General features: G+C 35.1%; 1 protein-coding gene across 2 annotated transcripts in view; it reads left to right on the top strand.

Annotated features, from left to right (window-relative positions):
* The window catches only part of cacnb4b (calcium channel, voltage-dependent, beta 4b subunit), a 25,657-nt gene extending 7,761 nt beyond the window's left edge, over nt 1–17,896 (top strand). For both annotated transcript variants that reach the window (XM_016252336.1, XM_016252337.1), the window contains 12 exons: nt 2,792–2,923; nt 4,837–4,959; nt 5,103–5,230; nt 9,254–9,303; nt 9,566–9,585; nt 9,765–9,845; nt 11,547–11,605; nt 11,781–11,890; nt 14,337–14,488; nt 14,595–14,690; nt 14,829–15,017; nt 16,232–17,896. In XM_016252336.1, the coding sequence (XP_016107822.1) occupies nt 2,792–2,923; nt 4,837–4,959; nt 5,103–5,230; nt 9,254–9,303; nt 9,566–9,585; nt 9,765–9,845; nt 11,547–11,605; nt 11,781–11,890; nt 14,337–14,488; nt 14,595–14,690; nt 14,829–15,017; nt 16,232–16,516 (1,425 nt within the window). In that variant the 3' untranslated portion in view covers nt 16,517–17,896. The remainder of the gene's footprint in view (nt 1–2,791; nt 2,924–4,836; nt 4,960–5,102; nt 5,231–9,253; nt 9,304–9,565; nt 9,586–9,764; nt 9,846–11,546; nt 11,606–11,780; nt 11,891–14,336; nt 14,489–14,594; nt 14,691–14,828; nt 15,018–16,231) is intronic.
* The last annotated feature ends 1,738 nt before the right edge of the window (nt 17,897–19,634 follow it).

The following is a 19,634-nucleotide window of genomic DNA, read 5'->3' as shown; positions in this document are numbered from 1 at the left end:
AATTTTTTGGGGGGGGGGGGGGGGGGGGGGGTTACAGTGTATGACTGGTTTTACATATTCTACATAGCCTACTTCAAAATAGAGGTCTGGGATAATTTATATTTATTTGCTAATAAAATACATATGCATTTAAACCACGTTCATTGCACTCTGCATTGCAAATCCAGTAAAATTGTGTCTGTAAACCTAAGCTTAATAAAAGCTTAATTTAGTTAATGAGAAAATAATCTGTTTGACTTAATTTTGGGCCATTGTCTGTCTTTATGACATTATATATGAATCTTTAAAGGCCCTCCAAAGTCATTCTTCAGCAAAAAGACTGTTATCTCGTCAAAATCAAGGATGAAAGCCATTCATTTGAATTGAATTTTTTGCTCACAATCATCACTTCTGCAGTGAAAGATAAGCAAACTTGTGCATTTTTTGTTTCCCGAATCAGGCGTTTTGTGATTGGACTCAATTGGGTCCCTGCTGAAGTAAGCTTGTGCGGAGCGGCTGCCTTCAGGGAAAAAGTGTTTCGCCTTAGGCAGCGTGTTGAAATTTTTTAGCCGACTGCGAGGCTTTTTCGCTCTCTCTCTCTGCCTCTCTCTGTCTAATGCGATATTGACCCAATCATTCTTTTCACTGACTTGAGCTAATGTTGTTTCCAAATTGGATTAACAGAATACAGCTTCCTAGCTTCACTTCACTTTGAGCAGATCTCTCATTAATTAGAGGACGATGTACTGGCTGGTTGGATCTTCTTCATTATCTTAAAAGGGGAAAGTGTGAATACCATGCGGTATATGTTTTTATTGAGCTGATAGGGATCAGGTGCTTCTCTTGAACGTGATGGATCCGTCTGAGGACTTTATGGAGATTTCAGGTGAAAATGTTCAGATTATGTATTGTGACATTTTTCATGGTCCTGAGAAACAAGCAGTGAAGGTATGTATGCTTAAAGGAAATCTAGATATGTTGATGCTTGAGTTTTTCAGGGCTATTATTTGTACTGTAAATTAAGTCTTTTTACTATTTGGAGTAGTTAATGAACTTTGCACACAACTGATGGATGATAGAAACTAACAAGTTGCAAAAAAAGTGCTGGAAGCTCATAATTACACACATTTCTAGTTTTTGTTTTAAGATAATTGGTTTCGATCCAGCTGCAGATGATTTTTAAGATATGTAAGTTTCATAGCCTGTTACTCCGTTTTAGGATTCAGTATTTTTACATTTGTCTCAGACAGTGACAGATGCCTCAAGGTGAGAATCCGAATCATGGTGAGATGCCACACAGTCCGAATCATTTTGATATGTTGGTTACACTGTGAATGTTTTAAATCAATTATTTCTGTATATGAAAATATGTGATGACTGATGTTTATCCATAAAATGCTGAGTAACATTTTACATAATCATATTCATGTTACACACAATAACAAAGTTGAATTAAAAATGACATGAAACAAATGTAAATTATTACATAGTTTATTACCTAGTAAATGTATCTGTTGTTTTTAAAGACTATGTAATGTAGACTGAACAAAGGGAGCTTACCTGAGGTCACTTTCAGCTCACAGGTGTATTTTTCTGTTTGCTTAAGAAGCGTGTATCTCTATGGCTGGTAGCTCTAGTAATAGAGGTACAGGTAGTTTTTTTGCTGACCTGTGTTTGCAGCAGCCTGTATAGGAATACATGAGTATCACAGACGTAATGAAAATCCAGCAGACCAGACCAATGTGAATAATGACCAAGGAAGATGGCCCAAGTGCATTGTAAAAAAAAAAAAAAGAATTAGTGAAATTTACGATTTAAAAAACAAACAGCAGCTGTGGTTGCCAGAACTTTACAGTGAAAAATATGGTAGCATTTTTACAGATTGTACATTTACTGTAAAAAAAAAAATATATATATATATATATATATATATATATTAACTGAAATGTTACTATGCTTAAGTACTAAAATCTGATTTAACCTTTATAAAAAGATAAATAATGAAGTAAATAGTAATATACAGAAGGTGCACGGTGTCATAAAAACAAAACACCATCATGGTAATACACCTGACACTAAAATAATGCAATAAACATTAATTTAACAGCATACAATGTAACATTAAACCCTAATGTGCATAACTGATAAGAAAAAACGTATTCTTATTTTTTCACCATATAGAGTAAGGAAACTTACCGTTAACCAATGAACAGGTTTTTATCGTAGCATATTTACATTTTTTTACCGTTAAAATTATGATTATATTTTACAGTGTGGATGGTCTGATCTTTTTTTATTCACAAATGTTGTCAAAATGTATCTTGGGAGAGACAGCTTCAGGTAAATCTCTTTTCTGTGTCATTCTCATATTTGAAAATTGGGCCTTATTTTCCACTTTTGTACCATTGTGACAGTCTACTTCAAGGTTGTGCAAGGTTTCTTAAACCCGAAAACAATCATTATTCAATTTTGCATGAGAATTTGTTTACTCTTTAACCATAGTTTTTGATTCTCCACCTTTAAGACTTCTGTATGTAAATTTCCTCAGTTATGATTTGTTCCACATAGTGGGATATTTCAGTCTGCCATTCATCAGGGTGTGCCAAGTATTTGAATCCTGAATAAATATTGATGTGGCAGAGGTCATATGTTTATGTGCTGAAATTTCGGAACAACCCATTTTTGCGGTTTTAGTAACTGTTCTGATTGGGCCGAGTAAGAAAAATAGTTTTTTTTTTTGACTCGCCTCTTTTAAAAGTCATGACCAGACTGCATGCATGCAAGTAATGTAGTATGTGCTATCTGTTCGCAGGGTTCAGCTGATTCCTACACTAGCAGGCCGTCTGATTCAGATGTGTCGTTGGAGGAGGAGAGGCCAGAGGGGGGTAGTCAGGGCCGGCAGGAGCGAGAAACACAGGCTGCACTGCAGTTGGAAAGGGCAAAGGTCAGAGCAGACACAAATCACACTTACTACAGATTAATATATAGTGTATGGTGCTTATCATATTCAACACATACTTCAGTACACAACAGTATACAGTGCTTTTTTACAGGTATGTAGCAGGTTACATTTGATTTTAAGATCATGAGCATAATAGCCTTATACATTCTGATATAAATGATTATTTTTGCAGTAATAAAGAGATAGTGTCTATTAATCTTATTTGATATTATATTAGTGTTTATTTATTTAAAAAATGTACATAATATATGTACTTTTAAGATTCACGTGCGCAGAGTGTAGAAATAAAGTATATGCATCGTTCTTCACTCATATTATTTACAACAGTCATTTTTCCTAATTTTTTTTATTATTGAATCATAAATGAAAAGTTCTGGTAATACTTTATTTAAAGCGCTTTATGCATTATAAAAGTAGTTAATGCATTAATTATGCCTTGTAATGCACCTCATGAATAACTGTAACCACAATTAATACATTATATAACACTTATCAGTTCATTGTTACACTATGCATTTTAAATTCAGATATAATTATTTACGACAAGATATAATGTATTACAATGCACATTATGAATAATTATAATGCATTATACCTTTTAATAAATCTTTATAATGCATTATAAATAAAGGCTTTAGTAAAACACTTTTAGTAAAGTGTTACCAAAATTTCAGTATAACAGGTTGGACACAGCTATAACACTGTGGACAGTGCAGATTATGATTACACTTATGATTTGAGTAAAATGTATAATATCAGTACAACTAAATATAAAACTCAGATGTCTACCCTATTTGTTTTATATCCACTCCACTGAGTCAGTGAGGTGGACTAGACAAAGATATACATTAAGTGTGTAAAAATAGCTTTTATATATATAATTTTAAACTTTTTTTTTATTCAAAAAAACATAAACTTCCAGGCCAAAGCGGTGGCCTTGTTGGAAAGGGCAAAGGTCAGAGCAGACACAAATCACACTTACTACAGATTAATATATAGTGTATGGTGCTTATCATATTCAACACATACTTCAGTACACAACAGTATACAGTGCTTTTTTACAGGTATGTAGCAGGTTACATTTGATTTTAAGATCATGAGCATAATAGCCTTATACATTCTGATATAAATGATTATTTTTGCAGTAATAAAGAGATAGTGTCTATTAATCTTATTTGATATTATATTAGTGTTTATTTATTTAAAAAATGTACATAATATATGTACTTTTAAGATTCACGTGCGCAGAGTGTAGAAATAAAGTATATGCATCGTTCTTCACTCATATTATTTACAACAGTCATTTTTCCTAATTTTTTTTATTATTGAATCATAAATGAAAAGTTCTGGTAATACTTTATTTAAAGCGCTTTATGCATTATAAAAGTAGTTAATGCATTAATTATGCCTTGTAATGCACCTCATGAATAACTGTAACCACAATTAATACATTATATAACACTTATCAGTTCATTGTTACACTATGCATTTTAAATTCAGATATAATTATTTACGACAAGATATAATGTATTACAATGCACATTATGAATAATTATAATGCATTATACCTTTTAATAAATCTTTATAATGCATTATAAATAAAGGCTTTAGTAAAACACTTTTAGTAAAGTGTTACCAAAATTTCAGTATAACAGGTTGGACACAGCTATAACACTGTGGACAGTGCAGATTATGATTACACTTATGATTTGAGTAAAATGTATAATATCAGTACAACTAAATATAAAACTCAGATGTCTACCCTATTTGTTTTATATCCACTCCACTGAGTCAGTGAGGTGGACTAGACAAAGATATACATTAAGTGTGTAAAAATAGCTTTTATATATATAATTTTAAACTTTTTTTTTATTCAAAAAAACATAAACTTCCAGGCCAAAGCGGTGGCCTTTGCCGTGAAAACAAATGTCAGTTACTGTGGTGCGCTGGATGAAGATGTGCCTGTGCCAGGAACTGCCATCTCATTTGATGCGAAAGACTTCCTGCACATCAAAGAGGTACTGTGGCCTGCTGGCCCATTAGTGAACAGGTCACTGCTGATTCAGATTCACTGATGACTTTGAATACAGAAAAATGCTAGGAGGGTATAAAGGTTTCCTAGCTTTTATTTCTTTTGTGCTTTTCTGTGCTCCATATGCAGAAGTTTAATAATGACTGGTGGATTGGGAGGCTGGTAAAAGAAGGCTGTGAGATTGGTTTTATCCCCAGTCCCCTGAAGCTGGAGAATATCAGAGCACAGCTGGAACAGAAGAAAAGCCGTGTACAAGGGTAAGCAGACAGAGAACGTACTTACCTAGGTGAATGGAGCATTTGATTTTCCACAACCTCTTAGTCGTTAATATTCATTTAGTCATTTAGCAGACGCTTTTATCCAAAGCAACTTACAAATGAGGACAATAAATGCAGTCAAAACGAACAAAAGAGCAACAATATATAAGTGCAAATGGCAAGTCTCGGTTAGCCTAACGCAGGGCACGTAGCAAGGTGTATATACAGTATATATATATTATACACACACACACACACACACACAAAGACTTCTGTATGTAAATTTCCTCAGTTATGATTTGTTCCACATAGTGGGATATTTCAGTCTGCCATTCATCAGGGTGTGCCAAGTATTTGAATCCTGAATAAATATTGATGTGGCAGAGGTCATATGTTTATGTGCTGAAATTTCGGAACAACCCATTTTTGCGGTTTTAGTAACTGTTCTGATTGGGCCGAGTAAGAAAAATTGTTGTTTTTTTTTGACTTGCCTCTTTTAAAAGTCATGACCAGACTGCATGCATGCAAGTAATGTAGTATGTGCTATCTGTTCGCAGGGTTCAGCTGATTCCTACACTAGCAGGCCGTCTGATTCAGATGTGTCGTTGGAGGAGGAGAGGCCAGAGGGGGGTAGTCAGGGCCGGCAGGAGCGAGAAACACAGGCTGCACTGCAGTTGGAAAGGGCAAAGGTCAGAGCAGACACAAATCACACTTACTACAGATTAATATATAGTGTATGGTGCTTATCATATTCAACACATACTTCAGTACACAACAGTATACAGTGCTTTTTTACAGGTATGTAGCAGGTTACATTTGATTTTAAGATCATGAGCATAATAGCCTTATACATTCTGATATAAATGATTATTTTTGCAGTAATAAAGAGATAGTGTCTATTAATCTTATTTGATATTATATTAGTGTTTATTTATTTAAAAAATGTACATAATATATGTACTTTTAAGATTCACGTGCGCAGAGTGTAGAAATAAAGTATATGCATCGTTCTTCACTCATATTATTTACAACAGTCATTTTTCCTAATTTTTTTTATTATTGAATCATAAATGAAAAGTTCTGGTAATACTTTATTTAAAGCGCTTTATGCATTATAAAAGTAGTTAATGCATTAATTATGCCTTGTAATGCACCTCATGAATAACTGTAACCACAATTAATACATTATATAACACTTATCAGTTCATTGTTACACTATGCATTTTAAATTCAGATATAATTATTTACGACAAGATATAATGTATTACAATGCACATTATGAATAATTATAATGCATTATACCTTTTAATAAATCTTTATAATGCATTATAAATAAAGGCTTTAGTAAAACACTTTTAGTAAAGTGTTACCAAAATTTCAGTATAACAGGTTGGACACAGCTATAACACTGTGGACAGTGCAGATTATGATTACACTTATGATTTGAGTAAAATGTATAATATCAGTACAACTAAATATAAAACTCAGATGTCTACCCTATTTGTTTTATATCCACTCCACTGAGTCAGTGAGGTGGACTAGACAAAGATATACATTAAGTGTGTAAAAATAGCTTTTATATATATAATTTTAAACTTTTTTTTTATTCAAAAAAACATAAACTTCCAGGCCAAAGCGGTGGCCTTTGCCGTGAAAACAAATGTCAGTTACTGTGGTGCGCTGGATGAAGATGTGCCTGTGCCAGGAACTGCCATCTCATTTGATGCGAAAGACTTCCTGCACATCAAAGAGGTACTGTGGCCTGCTGGCCCATTAGTGAACAGGTCACTGCTGATTCAGATTCACTGATGACTTTGAATACAGAAAAATGCTAGGAGGGTATAAAGGTTTCCTAGCTTTTATTTCTTTTGTGCTTTTCTGTGCTCCATATGCAGAAGTTTAATAATGACTGGTGGATTGGGAGGCTGGTAAAAGAAGGCTGTGAGATTGGTTTTATCCCCAGTCCCCTGAAGCTGGAGAATATCAGAGCACAGCTGGAACAGAAGAAAAGCCGTGTACAAGGGTAAGCAGACAGAGAACGTACTTACCTAGGTGAATGGAGCATTTGATTTTCCACAACCTCTTAGTCGTTAATATTCATTTAGTCATTTAGCAGACGCTTTTATCCAAAGCAACTTACAAATGAGGAAAATAAATGCAGTCAAAACGAACAAAAGAGCAACCATATATAAGTGCAAATGGCAAGTCTCGGTTAGCCTAACGCAGGGCACGTAGCAAGGTGTATATACAGTATATATATATTATACACACACACACACACACACACAAAGAAAAACAAGTAGATAGAATAGAAAAAAATAGAAAGCTAGTGTTTTGTTTTTTTTTATAAAAAAAAAAAAAAAAAGTTTGTTTTTTTTTTTTTTTATTAAAAAAAAAAAAAAAAGAAGATAAAGTAGATATTAGATCAAGTATATTCTGTCAGTTTATCAACCTGGCAATGAAATCTTGGATAGTTTTCCAAAAATGTGCACTACTACATATTTCTAGGCTCATTTTTATGTGTTTATACAATTTTTGATCCATTAATAAAAAGTTGTTTTTTGATGCTATTTCCATGTGTAGAAAACCAAATGCTCTATAGTTGCTATTCTATAGATACAACAGATACTATAGCTTGTTGATAATATTAAGTCTTATAGGATACAATAAAACTTTTGAAAAAGTTTTGGAAAGATTATTAAAATATTCCATTACAACATGAAAAAGGGTGGTGGGTTTCAAGAACAGAGATGGCATTATAAAGAAAATTGACTTTTGACTCAGTAAATCTGTGAGCATGGCATTGCTTGAAGTTAGAGGAAGTCCCAGATTAAACCCAGAAGGTATGGTGGGTTTGCATTTCAGTTTCACTCCAGATCTGAATTTTCACCCTTTTTCGCCTGTTACTTTATGTAATCAGGTCTGTTATCTTGGCCAGAAACATTATGACTTAAATTTACATTTATCACAGTTCACTGTATGTTCACTGCTGCTCATAATCATCATGTCTTAGCTACAGAAATGAAGAACCAGAGCCAGACCCAGACTTTTGAGTATCGACATAAAGTCCAGTCTACAGTGCAGTTTATTCTGGCCAAGAACCATCCACATAAACTGACTGTCTGAAAAAGTAAAGCATCCATGTGTTTTTTTTGTTTTGTTTTGTTCTGTTCTGTTCTGTTTTGTGTGACATTTAAAGACAGAAAAAAATATGAACTGATACAAGAATAAAAGAGAGAGTAACAAAACAGTAGTTAAATATTGGTGCCACAGTCTCTGCAAGCCGTTGTAGAACTGGAACTGAAGAAATCAATTTTATGGTAAGGATTAGTAATAAATATAGATTGTTTTTCGTGGACATAACATAAAATAAACAGAATATACAGTTGTGCACAATGATATATTTTTATAGTGTCTCAGCTGAATATCTTTCAAAGATTCAGTGCTATATGAACTTCGCAAACTTTGTTCATTGTAGCAGCTTGGTACTACACTATATAAACGAGCTTCTTTTTTTCCAGGTAGACTTATAAAAATGTTTGCAACTACTAGGAAACCAATTAGATTTGAGCTTACAATTTTGGAGAGCTCTGGTCATTGTAGTAATATTCATCAAATGGTCTATGGGTCTGAGGCTGAGACTACCAGATGAGAGACCCAGTATTAAATTATGAGACAATTTACTTGAAACTTTAAATGATCCAAAAGTACAGAATTTTGAGATTGTTTGACATTTGATTTGTTGAAAACTGGGTAAGTTAGGTGACACCAGCTCGCAGTTTGAAATCGGATGACTGACCCTCAAACCCAGGTGACTATCGATAACATGATAACATTCTACATGCAGCATCAATTCATGGACATTGACATAGAATCAGTGTGGGTCGGACCAGGTTTTGTGCATTAGTTATTAGAGATTATAGTATTAAATATAGAGATTTAGAGAGTAGTCCGCTCGTGTGTGTAGACACAATGACTAAAAATATTCTATCTCTGTCTCTGTTTGTCTGCTCATTTCTTTAGTAAGTCCAGTGGAAGCTCCTCCTCTAGTTTGGGGGATGTGATGTCATCAGGTGAGCCAATGAGCTGTTGGGGGTGGGGCTTTATGAGATGGGGGTGGGGTTACAGGAGTCTCCCCGAAAAAAAACGGAATCGTAGGCAATTCATCAGTGGATGATTTTACTTCAACACTGTCCTGCGTAAGGCTAAAGATCAAACGAGCAGCTTGTTGTGAGCATGGGGCAGTGGACCATGAATGACTTGAATGGTTTTCTCACATTTGAAGAACTTGATGATACTTTATTCTGACTTCCCTTCTTTTTCCTCTTTTTACAGGCAAGCAGAAACAGAAAGTGGTAAGTGTGGATGGAAGAATCATCACCTAACCTTTCTGTCCACTCATTGAAGAGATATATTTCTGCCACCACTGTCCTAAACACAAATTTGTCTCTACACTCATTCTTCAAAACGGCACTCATTGTGACATACTTTGACTATGCTGGGCTTTGTTATTTACCTATGATCTCATCTGCAGACTGAGCATGTGACTCCCTATGATGTTGTGCCTTCCATGAGGCCTGTGGTGCTGGTTGGTCCATCGCTGAAAGGATATGAGGTGGGTTGTCTCAAATGATGCGGAGGCGTAAACCTGGGTTCTGGGTTTTCTGACAGAAAAACGCCTTTGTCAGAGAACGATCTGGAGAGTTTTTACAGGTGAATCAGCGAGTTCATCATAAAATAACATCGAACTGAAAATTCCTCCTTCAAGGCCATAGAGCTGCCGTTCTTTGTTTATGTCTGTGTGTGCGCATTTTGGGTTATTGATACCAGCAAAATATAATATCTATTCCGGTCTCTTCACACAGAAAACAAAAACATACTCCCCCTCTCTGCCGTTCCGTTACCACGGCAACAACCTTCCGGGGTCCAAGAGACGTCAGTGCTAGAAAGTAGAGCACGGTTTGAAATTAGAAAGAGACAGAAAAGGGAGAGAAGAAAAGGAACAGTGATGGAGGGAAGGAATCGGTGAGAGAAAAAATGAAGGCATGCGAGAGACAAAGACGAGGCGAGACAGTGAAGCAGAGAAAGTAAATAAAGAAAACAAGCTCCTTGGCAATTTATAGGGCGTAACTAGATGCAGATTTTATTTTTTTAAGGATTTCATTTATTTATGCAGCTGCTTGGTATATAAATTGCAGTGAGGCTAAGTACGTTTATGAGTTGATGAGGCAGGAGTTTTGTCCTTAAAGTTAAATTGAATCTTTAGCTCTGTTCCAAAAACTGCCTCGCTCCCTACAGGTGCAATAAGTGACCAGTATGGAACAATATATGTGACCAATTTGGAATGTAATTAATAGAGTGCAATTAATAGAGTACAACAATCGGGTTCTAGAAGTACAATAACTCATAAACAATAACTCATAAACCTTTAAAGACAGAGTTACTGTGAGCTGTGAGGTTGTTAATCGATGGTATATGCTTTTATTCAAGCCATCAGCCCACATTATTTCAACTGACAGAAGAATTCCTGATGAGGAAAAAAAATGAACTTAAATGATTTTAGCAAATGGCTGCAATATAACAAAGAGTGAAAAATTTAAGGGGGTCTGAATACTTTCCGTACCCACTGTATATATACACACTGAACAAAATTATAAACTCAACACTTTTGTTTTACCAAAGACTTATACTACTTCAGTCTGTGTGCATTGAATTTATTTAATACACGAGTTTCACAATTTGAGTTGAATTACTGAAATAAATGAACTTTTCCACGACATTCTAATTTATTGAGATGCATATGTATATGTCTGTTTTTAACTCAGTTATGTCCTTTGCAATGTTGCATGGGATTGTAGTACTTTCCCTGATTAAAGGTTAAGCTAAGTTTTCAACTTTGTCTCTGATTTGTTTCAAATCAAAGTTTGTAATGTTGTGATTCTCCTTGTAGCTGCTTGGTTTGGTTCATAGCTTATAACTCTTAAAAAAATACATTTTTAAAATACCTATAAGAAAAATGAATGGGAAAAGTATTTGTGGAAACCAGGGCTGCTGAAAAAATAGGCTGGCACTGTTGCACTTTATTTCAGTGAAGTTTGGCGTTAAACATGTTGCTAAGGTACAGCACAATACCCTAATAAGCATAAACATAAATATTGTTTTAGAATAGATCAAATATTATTGTTTAAATATGAGGCATTGTTTAAGTATGAATTATATAAATATGAATTTATCATGTAAGTGATATAAATACACTATTAACCACATTTTAGTCATTCTAAATCACATTCAAATTCACTTTATATCTTTTGTACAGGTCACTGATATGATGCAGAAAGCTCTTTTTGACTTCTTGAAACATCGGTTTGATGGCAGGTAAGTAACAAAAGTGGTTTATATATGATTACACTGTCATTTCATCATGTTCCTGCACAACACAGAGAAATTTATAATATAGACTAATTTGTTATAAAGAAGACAGGGTGGCTTATATGTTATAATGAAAGATTTTCACTGCAGCTAACTACAGGTAATGTATTTATTGTCCTAGGATAACTATCACACGTGTGACGGCAGATATCTCACTGGCAAAGAGATCAGTGCTTAACAATCCCAGCAAGAGAGCCATTATTGAGCGCTCAAATACCAGATCCAGCCTTGGTAAGACACAGAGAGAGATAAAGCATGCCTCAAAGAGGGTTATTCAAAAGAAATATTCCAGGTTAAATTCAAGTTCTGTCGCCAGTATCTGAGACATGTAATCAGTTACCACAGAAAATCATTTTCACTTCAAAATTCCTCAGTTTATAAATTCAAGTAAATCCATCTGTACAGGAATGCATTACGAAGTCTGTGGTTCTAAGTGTAAGCGTACTGGAAGGTTTAAAAGAAAAAATGTGACACTATTTTTAATGCACTAACATAAATTCTTATGTTGAAAAAAATATATGATATTTAAAGGGGTCATATGATGTTGCTAAAAAGAACTGTGTAATGAAATGTGTTTATCGGGTTTAAGGTTAAAAAAACACATTATTTTCCACATACTGTACATTATTGTATTGCATTTGCGACTGAAAACTACTGCATGCCACTATGAAAAAATATTTAGGAGCACCAGTGCGACTGACCAGATCTTCATCATATTTGTGATTGTGATTGCTGTGATTCAAAGATTTCTACGTGTTTTTGCCGCGTTGAGTAATGTATCACAGACATATCTCATGAATCCTTTCATAAGCAACGTGTAGACGGTGTAAATAAAAGATTCATTGTGCAGTGTAGAAAGCTTTGTTGATTATAAATGTGAGATTGCTATGAGCTAAGATGAGTGACAGCTTTTAATGATTTTTAAGGGAGTTTGTAAATGTGATACTGATTTAATACAACAGTTCAATAGACAAGAAGTTAATATTAAGTGACTTACATTGTCTGACTATAACACTATTGTCTGATTTTGCTCTATTTCGTCTTCGAAAATAGTTTGAAACAAAGTCACAGCTCAGCCACTGCGCATCTCCATTCAAACACAGCGGTGAGCGGTGTCTCGTTTATGAATGAACTGCGTTTTTTTTCAGTGATTCATGATTACCCATTCATGAAGACTGTCCATTGCTTCATTCCTGAATGAATCAGCCGTTCGAATGAATCAATTGAATTAATGATTCACTGATAAAATCAGTGACTTGTCGCCACCATCTTTTCAGTTATTTAAATCATTTAATATTTCTATATTCAACATTTTTTAAAACATTAATCTTAACATGAATTTATGGATTTAATTGCACTCATGCCACCTCTGATCCTCATTAAATGTCTGAAAATACACCTACAAGCCACTTTTGTGTTCTTCTGTGCCACCTCTGTACAAATTAATTTTAATACTGATTTCATTTGATTAGTAACTTATTCTTCTTATTCTACTTGTTCTTATTCTGTGGTTTTAATAAGAATTTTTTAAAAGCTTATAAAATATATATATTTTTTAAATTTGACATAAAAGATTACATGCTTTTAATAAAGTTCCACTGTAAATCACTTTAAGGAGTCAAATATCCCCTCGTAATGGGAAGGCAAATTTTTGATCAAATTTTGGATTATTGATTAGAAGGTGCTCCTAAATTTTTGGCTGTACTCCTACATTTTTTAAGTTAGAAGCACAAGTGCTCCTAAAAAGAAAAATAAGCGTAAAGCCCTGAAACCATGTCTGCATTTGTGATCGGAGAATTGACAAACAACAAGTGCTACTCTACACTGCTCAAAACTCGCGTTTGAATCGTCAGTGGCAAATTCTTTCAATATGAAAACGTACTTACAGACTGTGAGTCAGAACAGCCGGCATTGTAGTCTACTCTCCGAGGTTCAGGAAACAGTCCTCCATAAAATGCGCTGCACACATCTGAATATTTGGGTTGAACTGTTCTGGAAAAGTGTTGTAAATACAACTTAACCACTGATTTCTAGTCGTGTCCTCTTTTGGAAGGCCAAACAAAGTATTTTCACTTTCACAACGAAACACAGCGTCTTCACAACATGGCGGTGGCAGCAACAATAAAGTTACGCCTTCTTTCTTTGCGTGATCATTTGGGCAGCGTTATGCAAATCTTCCCACACAGTGATGTAGAGATGTGGGGGCGTGTTTGAACGAGGCGTTTTAGGAGGGTGTGGACCAGTCTTAACTTTAATAAAGAATATATCTTTGGGTTTGAGACTTAAGTCTTTGCAACTTCAGGGATCTTATCTATTCACAAACAGCTTGTAACACTCCAAAGAGAAAGGAAAACTTGAAATCGCGTCATGTGACCCCTTTAAGATGAACATTTGTGTAAATAGCCATGTTAAGTTGCACAGCTTCTGGTATTTTCTGTAGTTTTTTTTTTTTTTTTTACAAATTAGAAGTAGCTATACCTGAGAAACTTCAACTATGACTACAAATATTGTACAGTTTTTTGGAAACTGGTTGTGTTTAACCTAGAATATTGCTTTGATCTGACATACTGCCATTAAATGCAATATCAAAATCAGTCATTTCCAAGTCCTGATTGTTTTTGTTTTATTAGTGTGCGAACTGTAGACTGATAACTCTTTGTGTGATATACATGTACAGCTGAGGTACAGAGTGAGATTGAGCGCATATTTGAACTAGCTCGCTCGCTCCAGCTGGTTGTGTTGGACGCAGATACCATCAACCATCCTGCTCAGCTGATGAAGACTTCACTAGCACCCATTATCGTCCATGTCAAAGTGTCCTCGCCAAAGGTGTGACATTCAGAGACACTCGTGTCATGGTTTTAGTGTTTCATTAGAAAAAGACCAATCAAAATCTGATTGCTCTTGCCTTGTAATCAACTCTTCTGTCTTGTAGGTCCTCCAGCGGCTCATCAAATCTAGAGGAAAGTCACAGAGTAAACACCTCAATGTACAGCTCGTAGCCGCAGATAAACTAGCACAGTGTCCTCCGGTGCGTCTTCTTGCGCATACAAACATCAACACACCTGTGAAAGAAAATTACAGGAATTATTCCAGTTTTGCACACTTTTAACATAGTCTTATGTGTTTGTGTGTGGTATGGCTGTGCATATGTGTTCCTCTTTAATAGGAGATGTTTGACATCATCTTGGATGAGAATCAGTTGGAAGACGCATGTGAACACCTGGCTGAGTATCTTGAGGCGTACTGGAAGGCAACCCACACCTCCAGCAGTACCCCACTCAACCCTCTGCTGGGCAGAAACCTCGGCCCCGCTGCCCTGGCCCCTTACACTACGTCTGCCATATCTGGCTTGCAGGTGCGTAATCATACACACTCTACACATATAGGTGTTTATAGACTTTTCAATCAATACCAAGATATTTGGTAGAACTTTTTATGAACGTATAAAGCTAAATCTAAATGTGTCTTGATTGGTTAATCATTGGTCCAATTTAAATAGTCCTGTGTTGTGTTTTAAAGTTTTATACAAATATAAAATTTAGTCTTTCAATTAATATAATGTCATAAAATCTGATATAATAATTAGAAAGATTATTAGCTAAATTTTGTATTAAATAAAATGTATAAAATAAATGGTATTTATTCAAAATATTAATATTTTGTAACAATGCAAGTTTTCTTTTTTAACAAAAAAACATACTGACCCCAAACTGAACAGTAGTGTATATTGTTACCAAAAAAAAGCAGTTTTGAATAAATGCTGTTTCCTTTTTTTAACTTTCCAACATTGATAATAAATTATTTCTGAAGGATCAATTGACACTAAAGACTGGAGTAATGGCTGATGAAAATTCAGCTTTTCCACCACAGGAATAAATTATATTTTCAAGTATATTAAAATAGAAAACAAATTGTAATAATATATCTCAATATTACTTTTTTTACTGTGTTTTTATCAAATGCATGCAGCCTTGATGAGCATAAGACACTAAAAACATCAAAAATCTTGCTGATCCCAAACTTTTGAACAGTAGTGTTTAATATATTACTGTTCAAAAGTCGCTTCAACACTTTTTAAAAATGTTTTTGAAAGAAGTCTTATGCTCATCAAGGCTTCATTTGTTTGATCAAAAATATGGTTCAAACAGTAATATTATCAAATATTATTACTTAACTGTTTTCTGTTTTTATTTTTTTTAAATTGAAATGTATTCCTGTGATGGCAAAGCTGAACTTTCAGCAATATTTTTTTTCAGGGTTATTTATTGAAAATAATGTTCAAAAGAATAGCATTTATTTGAAATAGAAATCTTTTGTAACATTACAAATGTCTTTACTGTTACTTTTGACCAATTTAATGCATTCTATTAGGGATGTAGAATATGGTCATGCAGAGCATGTGCTTTATAAGTACTAATAAACAGCGAATATGTTAAAATAGGCAAGCTAATAAGCAACTAGTTAATAGTGAGAATTGGTCCTTATACTAAAATGTTACCCCAAAAAAAAGGGTAGTGCTTATATTAAAACTAGTGCAGGCTCTTACTTTATGTGGTACTTATACATCAGAACCAACAGGGGCAAAAAACACGGCATGCCAACCACACCGGGGACCACTCCACCCCCAACGAACGGCGCAACCTGATGACCTCAGACGAGAACTACCACAACGAACGAGCGCACAAGGGACGGAACCGGGGCTCCTCTGGCTCACAGCATGGTGGCAGCGGTCGAGACCAACACTACATGGAAGAGCAGCAGGGCTACCAGGACCCCTACCAGGACACCTACAAGCCCCACCGCAACCGCAGTTCCCCAGGCAGCTACAGCCAGGACTCACGACACCGGCTCTGAGCCGCCCTGCCCCGTTTCGTCCTCCAAGCCTGAGCCACAGAGCCACTGAGCCAAGATGGCTTCTGTCCAGAATTGTATACATCTTCCATTACATTTTCGTTTTGTTAGGGTCTCTTGAGCTACAAAACAGAAACTGTTTAACCCCTCCTGAACCTTCGCCATCTGACCAAAGCCTGCATTTCTGTCTGCTTATACAAGGCTCATCGTGTCTGCCTGGGAAAAGGGAACCTTTCGACATGAAACGTTACAGCTGTTATGCTTTCACATGTTAATATGCTTGTTGATTTTTTGTTTTTTGTCGGTTGTGTTGCAAAAGGGCAGGTTTTACTTCTACCAAGCAACCATTTAACTTCAAAACCGAATGATTGGTTGGTCCTTAAAAGCAAATATTCTGTGAAGCTAGCAATGGCCGAGAATCAGAGAGTTGTAAAGGGTGTATACAGGATCCCTGAGAACTGAACAAGGAGCTCAGTTAGTCTTTGTTATGTCATTATTGCCAGCATGTTACCTGACCGCATGCTTCCCCTGTCATTAGTGCATAACTTGAGAGGACATAGGATGATGCTCTAATCATTGCCCATAAGCAGGCCCCTGAGAAAGTGGCTGACAAACTGGAACGTTTCAATAACTTAACACAAACCTACTGCCAGCTGTCTTTTCTTACAGAAATGGAATCTTAAATACCATGATCTTGGAGTTTTCCAAAAAATTTCCAATTTTTCCTCGAAATCCTAGGTGGTGGAATTTCCACATAACTTCTGCCGTAAACAGCAGGAATCTTAGATTCAGCCACAGCCAGCCAATCATCTGTGCAGGTTAGCATGGTACATTGCATTCTAGCCCATGGACTCATTTCTTACCAAGGCATTATTGTCTAGTTAGGAAGACAGCTTAAAGAGATGCATAACATAGGAATGCTGAACAGAAGTATTGCTGTCATCTAGTCCTTAGCAAGCATTGACATCTTATAATTAGTTTTCATCATTTAAAGCTGAAATGAAGGCACTTTTGGTACATTGTAATCTAAATAGCTCTCAAGGGTGCTGGGAGTCTATTAAAAAAAGAAAGATTTTCTCAGCACTACATGTAACTTTAGGATGGACAGGTCGATTTAGTTCTGATGTTTTAGGAGTGACTGGCACCCTGCGCTCCACCCTGCCAACTGGAGCTGCCACTGCCGGTCCACTTCTGCAGATATGCAGTGACCTCCTCGACCGCTCCGAGGTGGCTCGCCACATCTCGGAAGCTACAGACTAAACCGACCCCTGAAGTGTTGTTCTTCTACTTATACGTTTTCAGTGCGAAGGGGACTGGCAGAGGACAAGTAGATCCTCAACATATGGAAGCAGTTCAGACCTGGACCTGAAACTTACAGATCCAAGGCCTTGGCAAACCATGGATTTCCTCGCCTGCATATTCTCGCCTTATTGATTTATGCTAGTTTGTGCATTTTCAAAAGAATACATTTTAAAGAAAAAATCAACTCGGGAAAAACTAAGGACCGCAACGAGTACATTCTGTATGCATTTGTCTATGAGCATGCTTCTCTGTTAATTATATAATGAGGATGAATGAACATGAGGAATTTGGCAGTCGATGCCCATTTGACTAAACAAAAAAAATCATCTCTGAATTTGCTGCCTGAGACAATCAGATGGAACTTCTCTGTAAAACCTGAACGTTGTTCATCCCTTCCCATCATCCTGCCCTATCCCGTTTCACAGCAGCTTCATCTGAGCTCCAGATAAAAGAATAAAAATGTGTCCATTTTTCCTTTTTTTTGTGAAAGTTGAAATTTAAAGATGGAAATGCAAAATCGCATGCATATCATTTTAATTTATAACAAATTTGAAAGAAAAAATGTTTTATGGAATATAATTGTGTAAAAGGTAAATCTAGCAGTATTTACGTTCTTTTACAAAAAAGAAAAGAAGAAAAAATAAATGGTCATTTTGAAATTTTTGTCATATTTATTTATTCATTGTATACTTGTTGGAGCCACTGGTTTATTGGCATTATAAAGGCCATTATCATACCACAGTAAGATGGATGACTATTAAACACGTGTATTTTAAAAAGCTGATTTAATTGTAAATTTCTGTGATTTTAAATGTTTCAAAAAGACTGCATTGTAACATATCAAGCTACTATTATGCTATGTAAAAGTTTACAGGGCTCAAACTCAAACCTGTTTGTTAGAAAAGCAATTTAATTCTGAAATTTGTAAAAAAGAAAAAAAAAAGCCATGTTTCCATCAACAAATGTTTACTGTTCAAAGTCATGGTAACAGGTAATAGATATTCCCTTGGCCTCACAGAACCATTTTAATTTATAACAAATTTGAAAGAAAAAATGTTTTATGGAATATAATTGTGTAAAAGGTAAATCTAGCAGTATTTACGTTCTTTTACAAAAAAGAAAAGAAGAAAAAATAAATGGTCATTTTGAAATTTTTGTCATATTTATTTATTCATTGTATACTTGTTGGAGCCACTGGTTTATTGGCATTATAAAGGCCATTATCATACCACAGTAAGATGGATGACTATTAAACACGTGTATTTTAAAAAGCTGATTTAATTGTAAATTTCTGTGATTTTAAATGTTTCAAAAAGACTGCATTGTACCATATCAAGCTACTATTATGCTATGTAAAAGTTTACAGGGCTCAAACTCAAACCTGTTTGTTAGAAAAGCAATTTAATTCTGAAATTTGTAAAAAAGAAAAAAAAAAGCCATGTTTCCATCAACAAATGTTTACTGTTCAAAGTCATGGTAACAGGTAATAGATATTCCCTTGGCCTCACAGAACTCATCTCTTTTCAGGAAGCCACATTGGAAAATACAGAAAATTAATAAAAATGCAAAGAATGTTACTACGTTTTTGTTAGCGTGACCACAATGTAACAGAATAAAAATAGAGTAGAACAAACTGCCATTGGCAATTAAAAAGCTAAAAGTTAAAGCAATTACACTGTTGAAGTACACAAGAAATACATACGCCTTAATAAAGTGACCAAGATATTGTAAGGCCACAACAACCAAGGAAAGTGTCTTGCATTATTATTAATTTCATTAACTAAACGATGATCCATCACAGAAAATTCTAATGGTTTCT

The sequence above is a fragment of the Sinocyclocheilus grahami genome, unplaced genomic scaffold (genome assembly GCF_001515645.1).
Source record: "Sinocyclocheilus grahami isolate Dianchi unplaced genomic scaffold, SAMN03320097.WGS_v1.1 scaffold1100.1, whole genome shotgun sequence".
NCBI lineage: Eukaryota > Metazoa > Chordata > Actinopteri > Cypriniformes > Cyprinidae > Sinocyclocheilus > Sinocyclocheilus grahami.
This window is presented reverse-complemented; position numbering and strand designations above follow the sequence as displayed.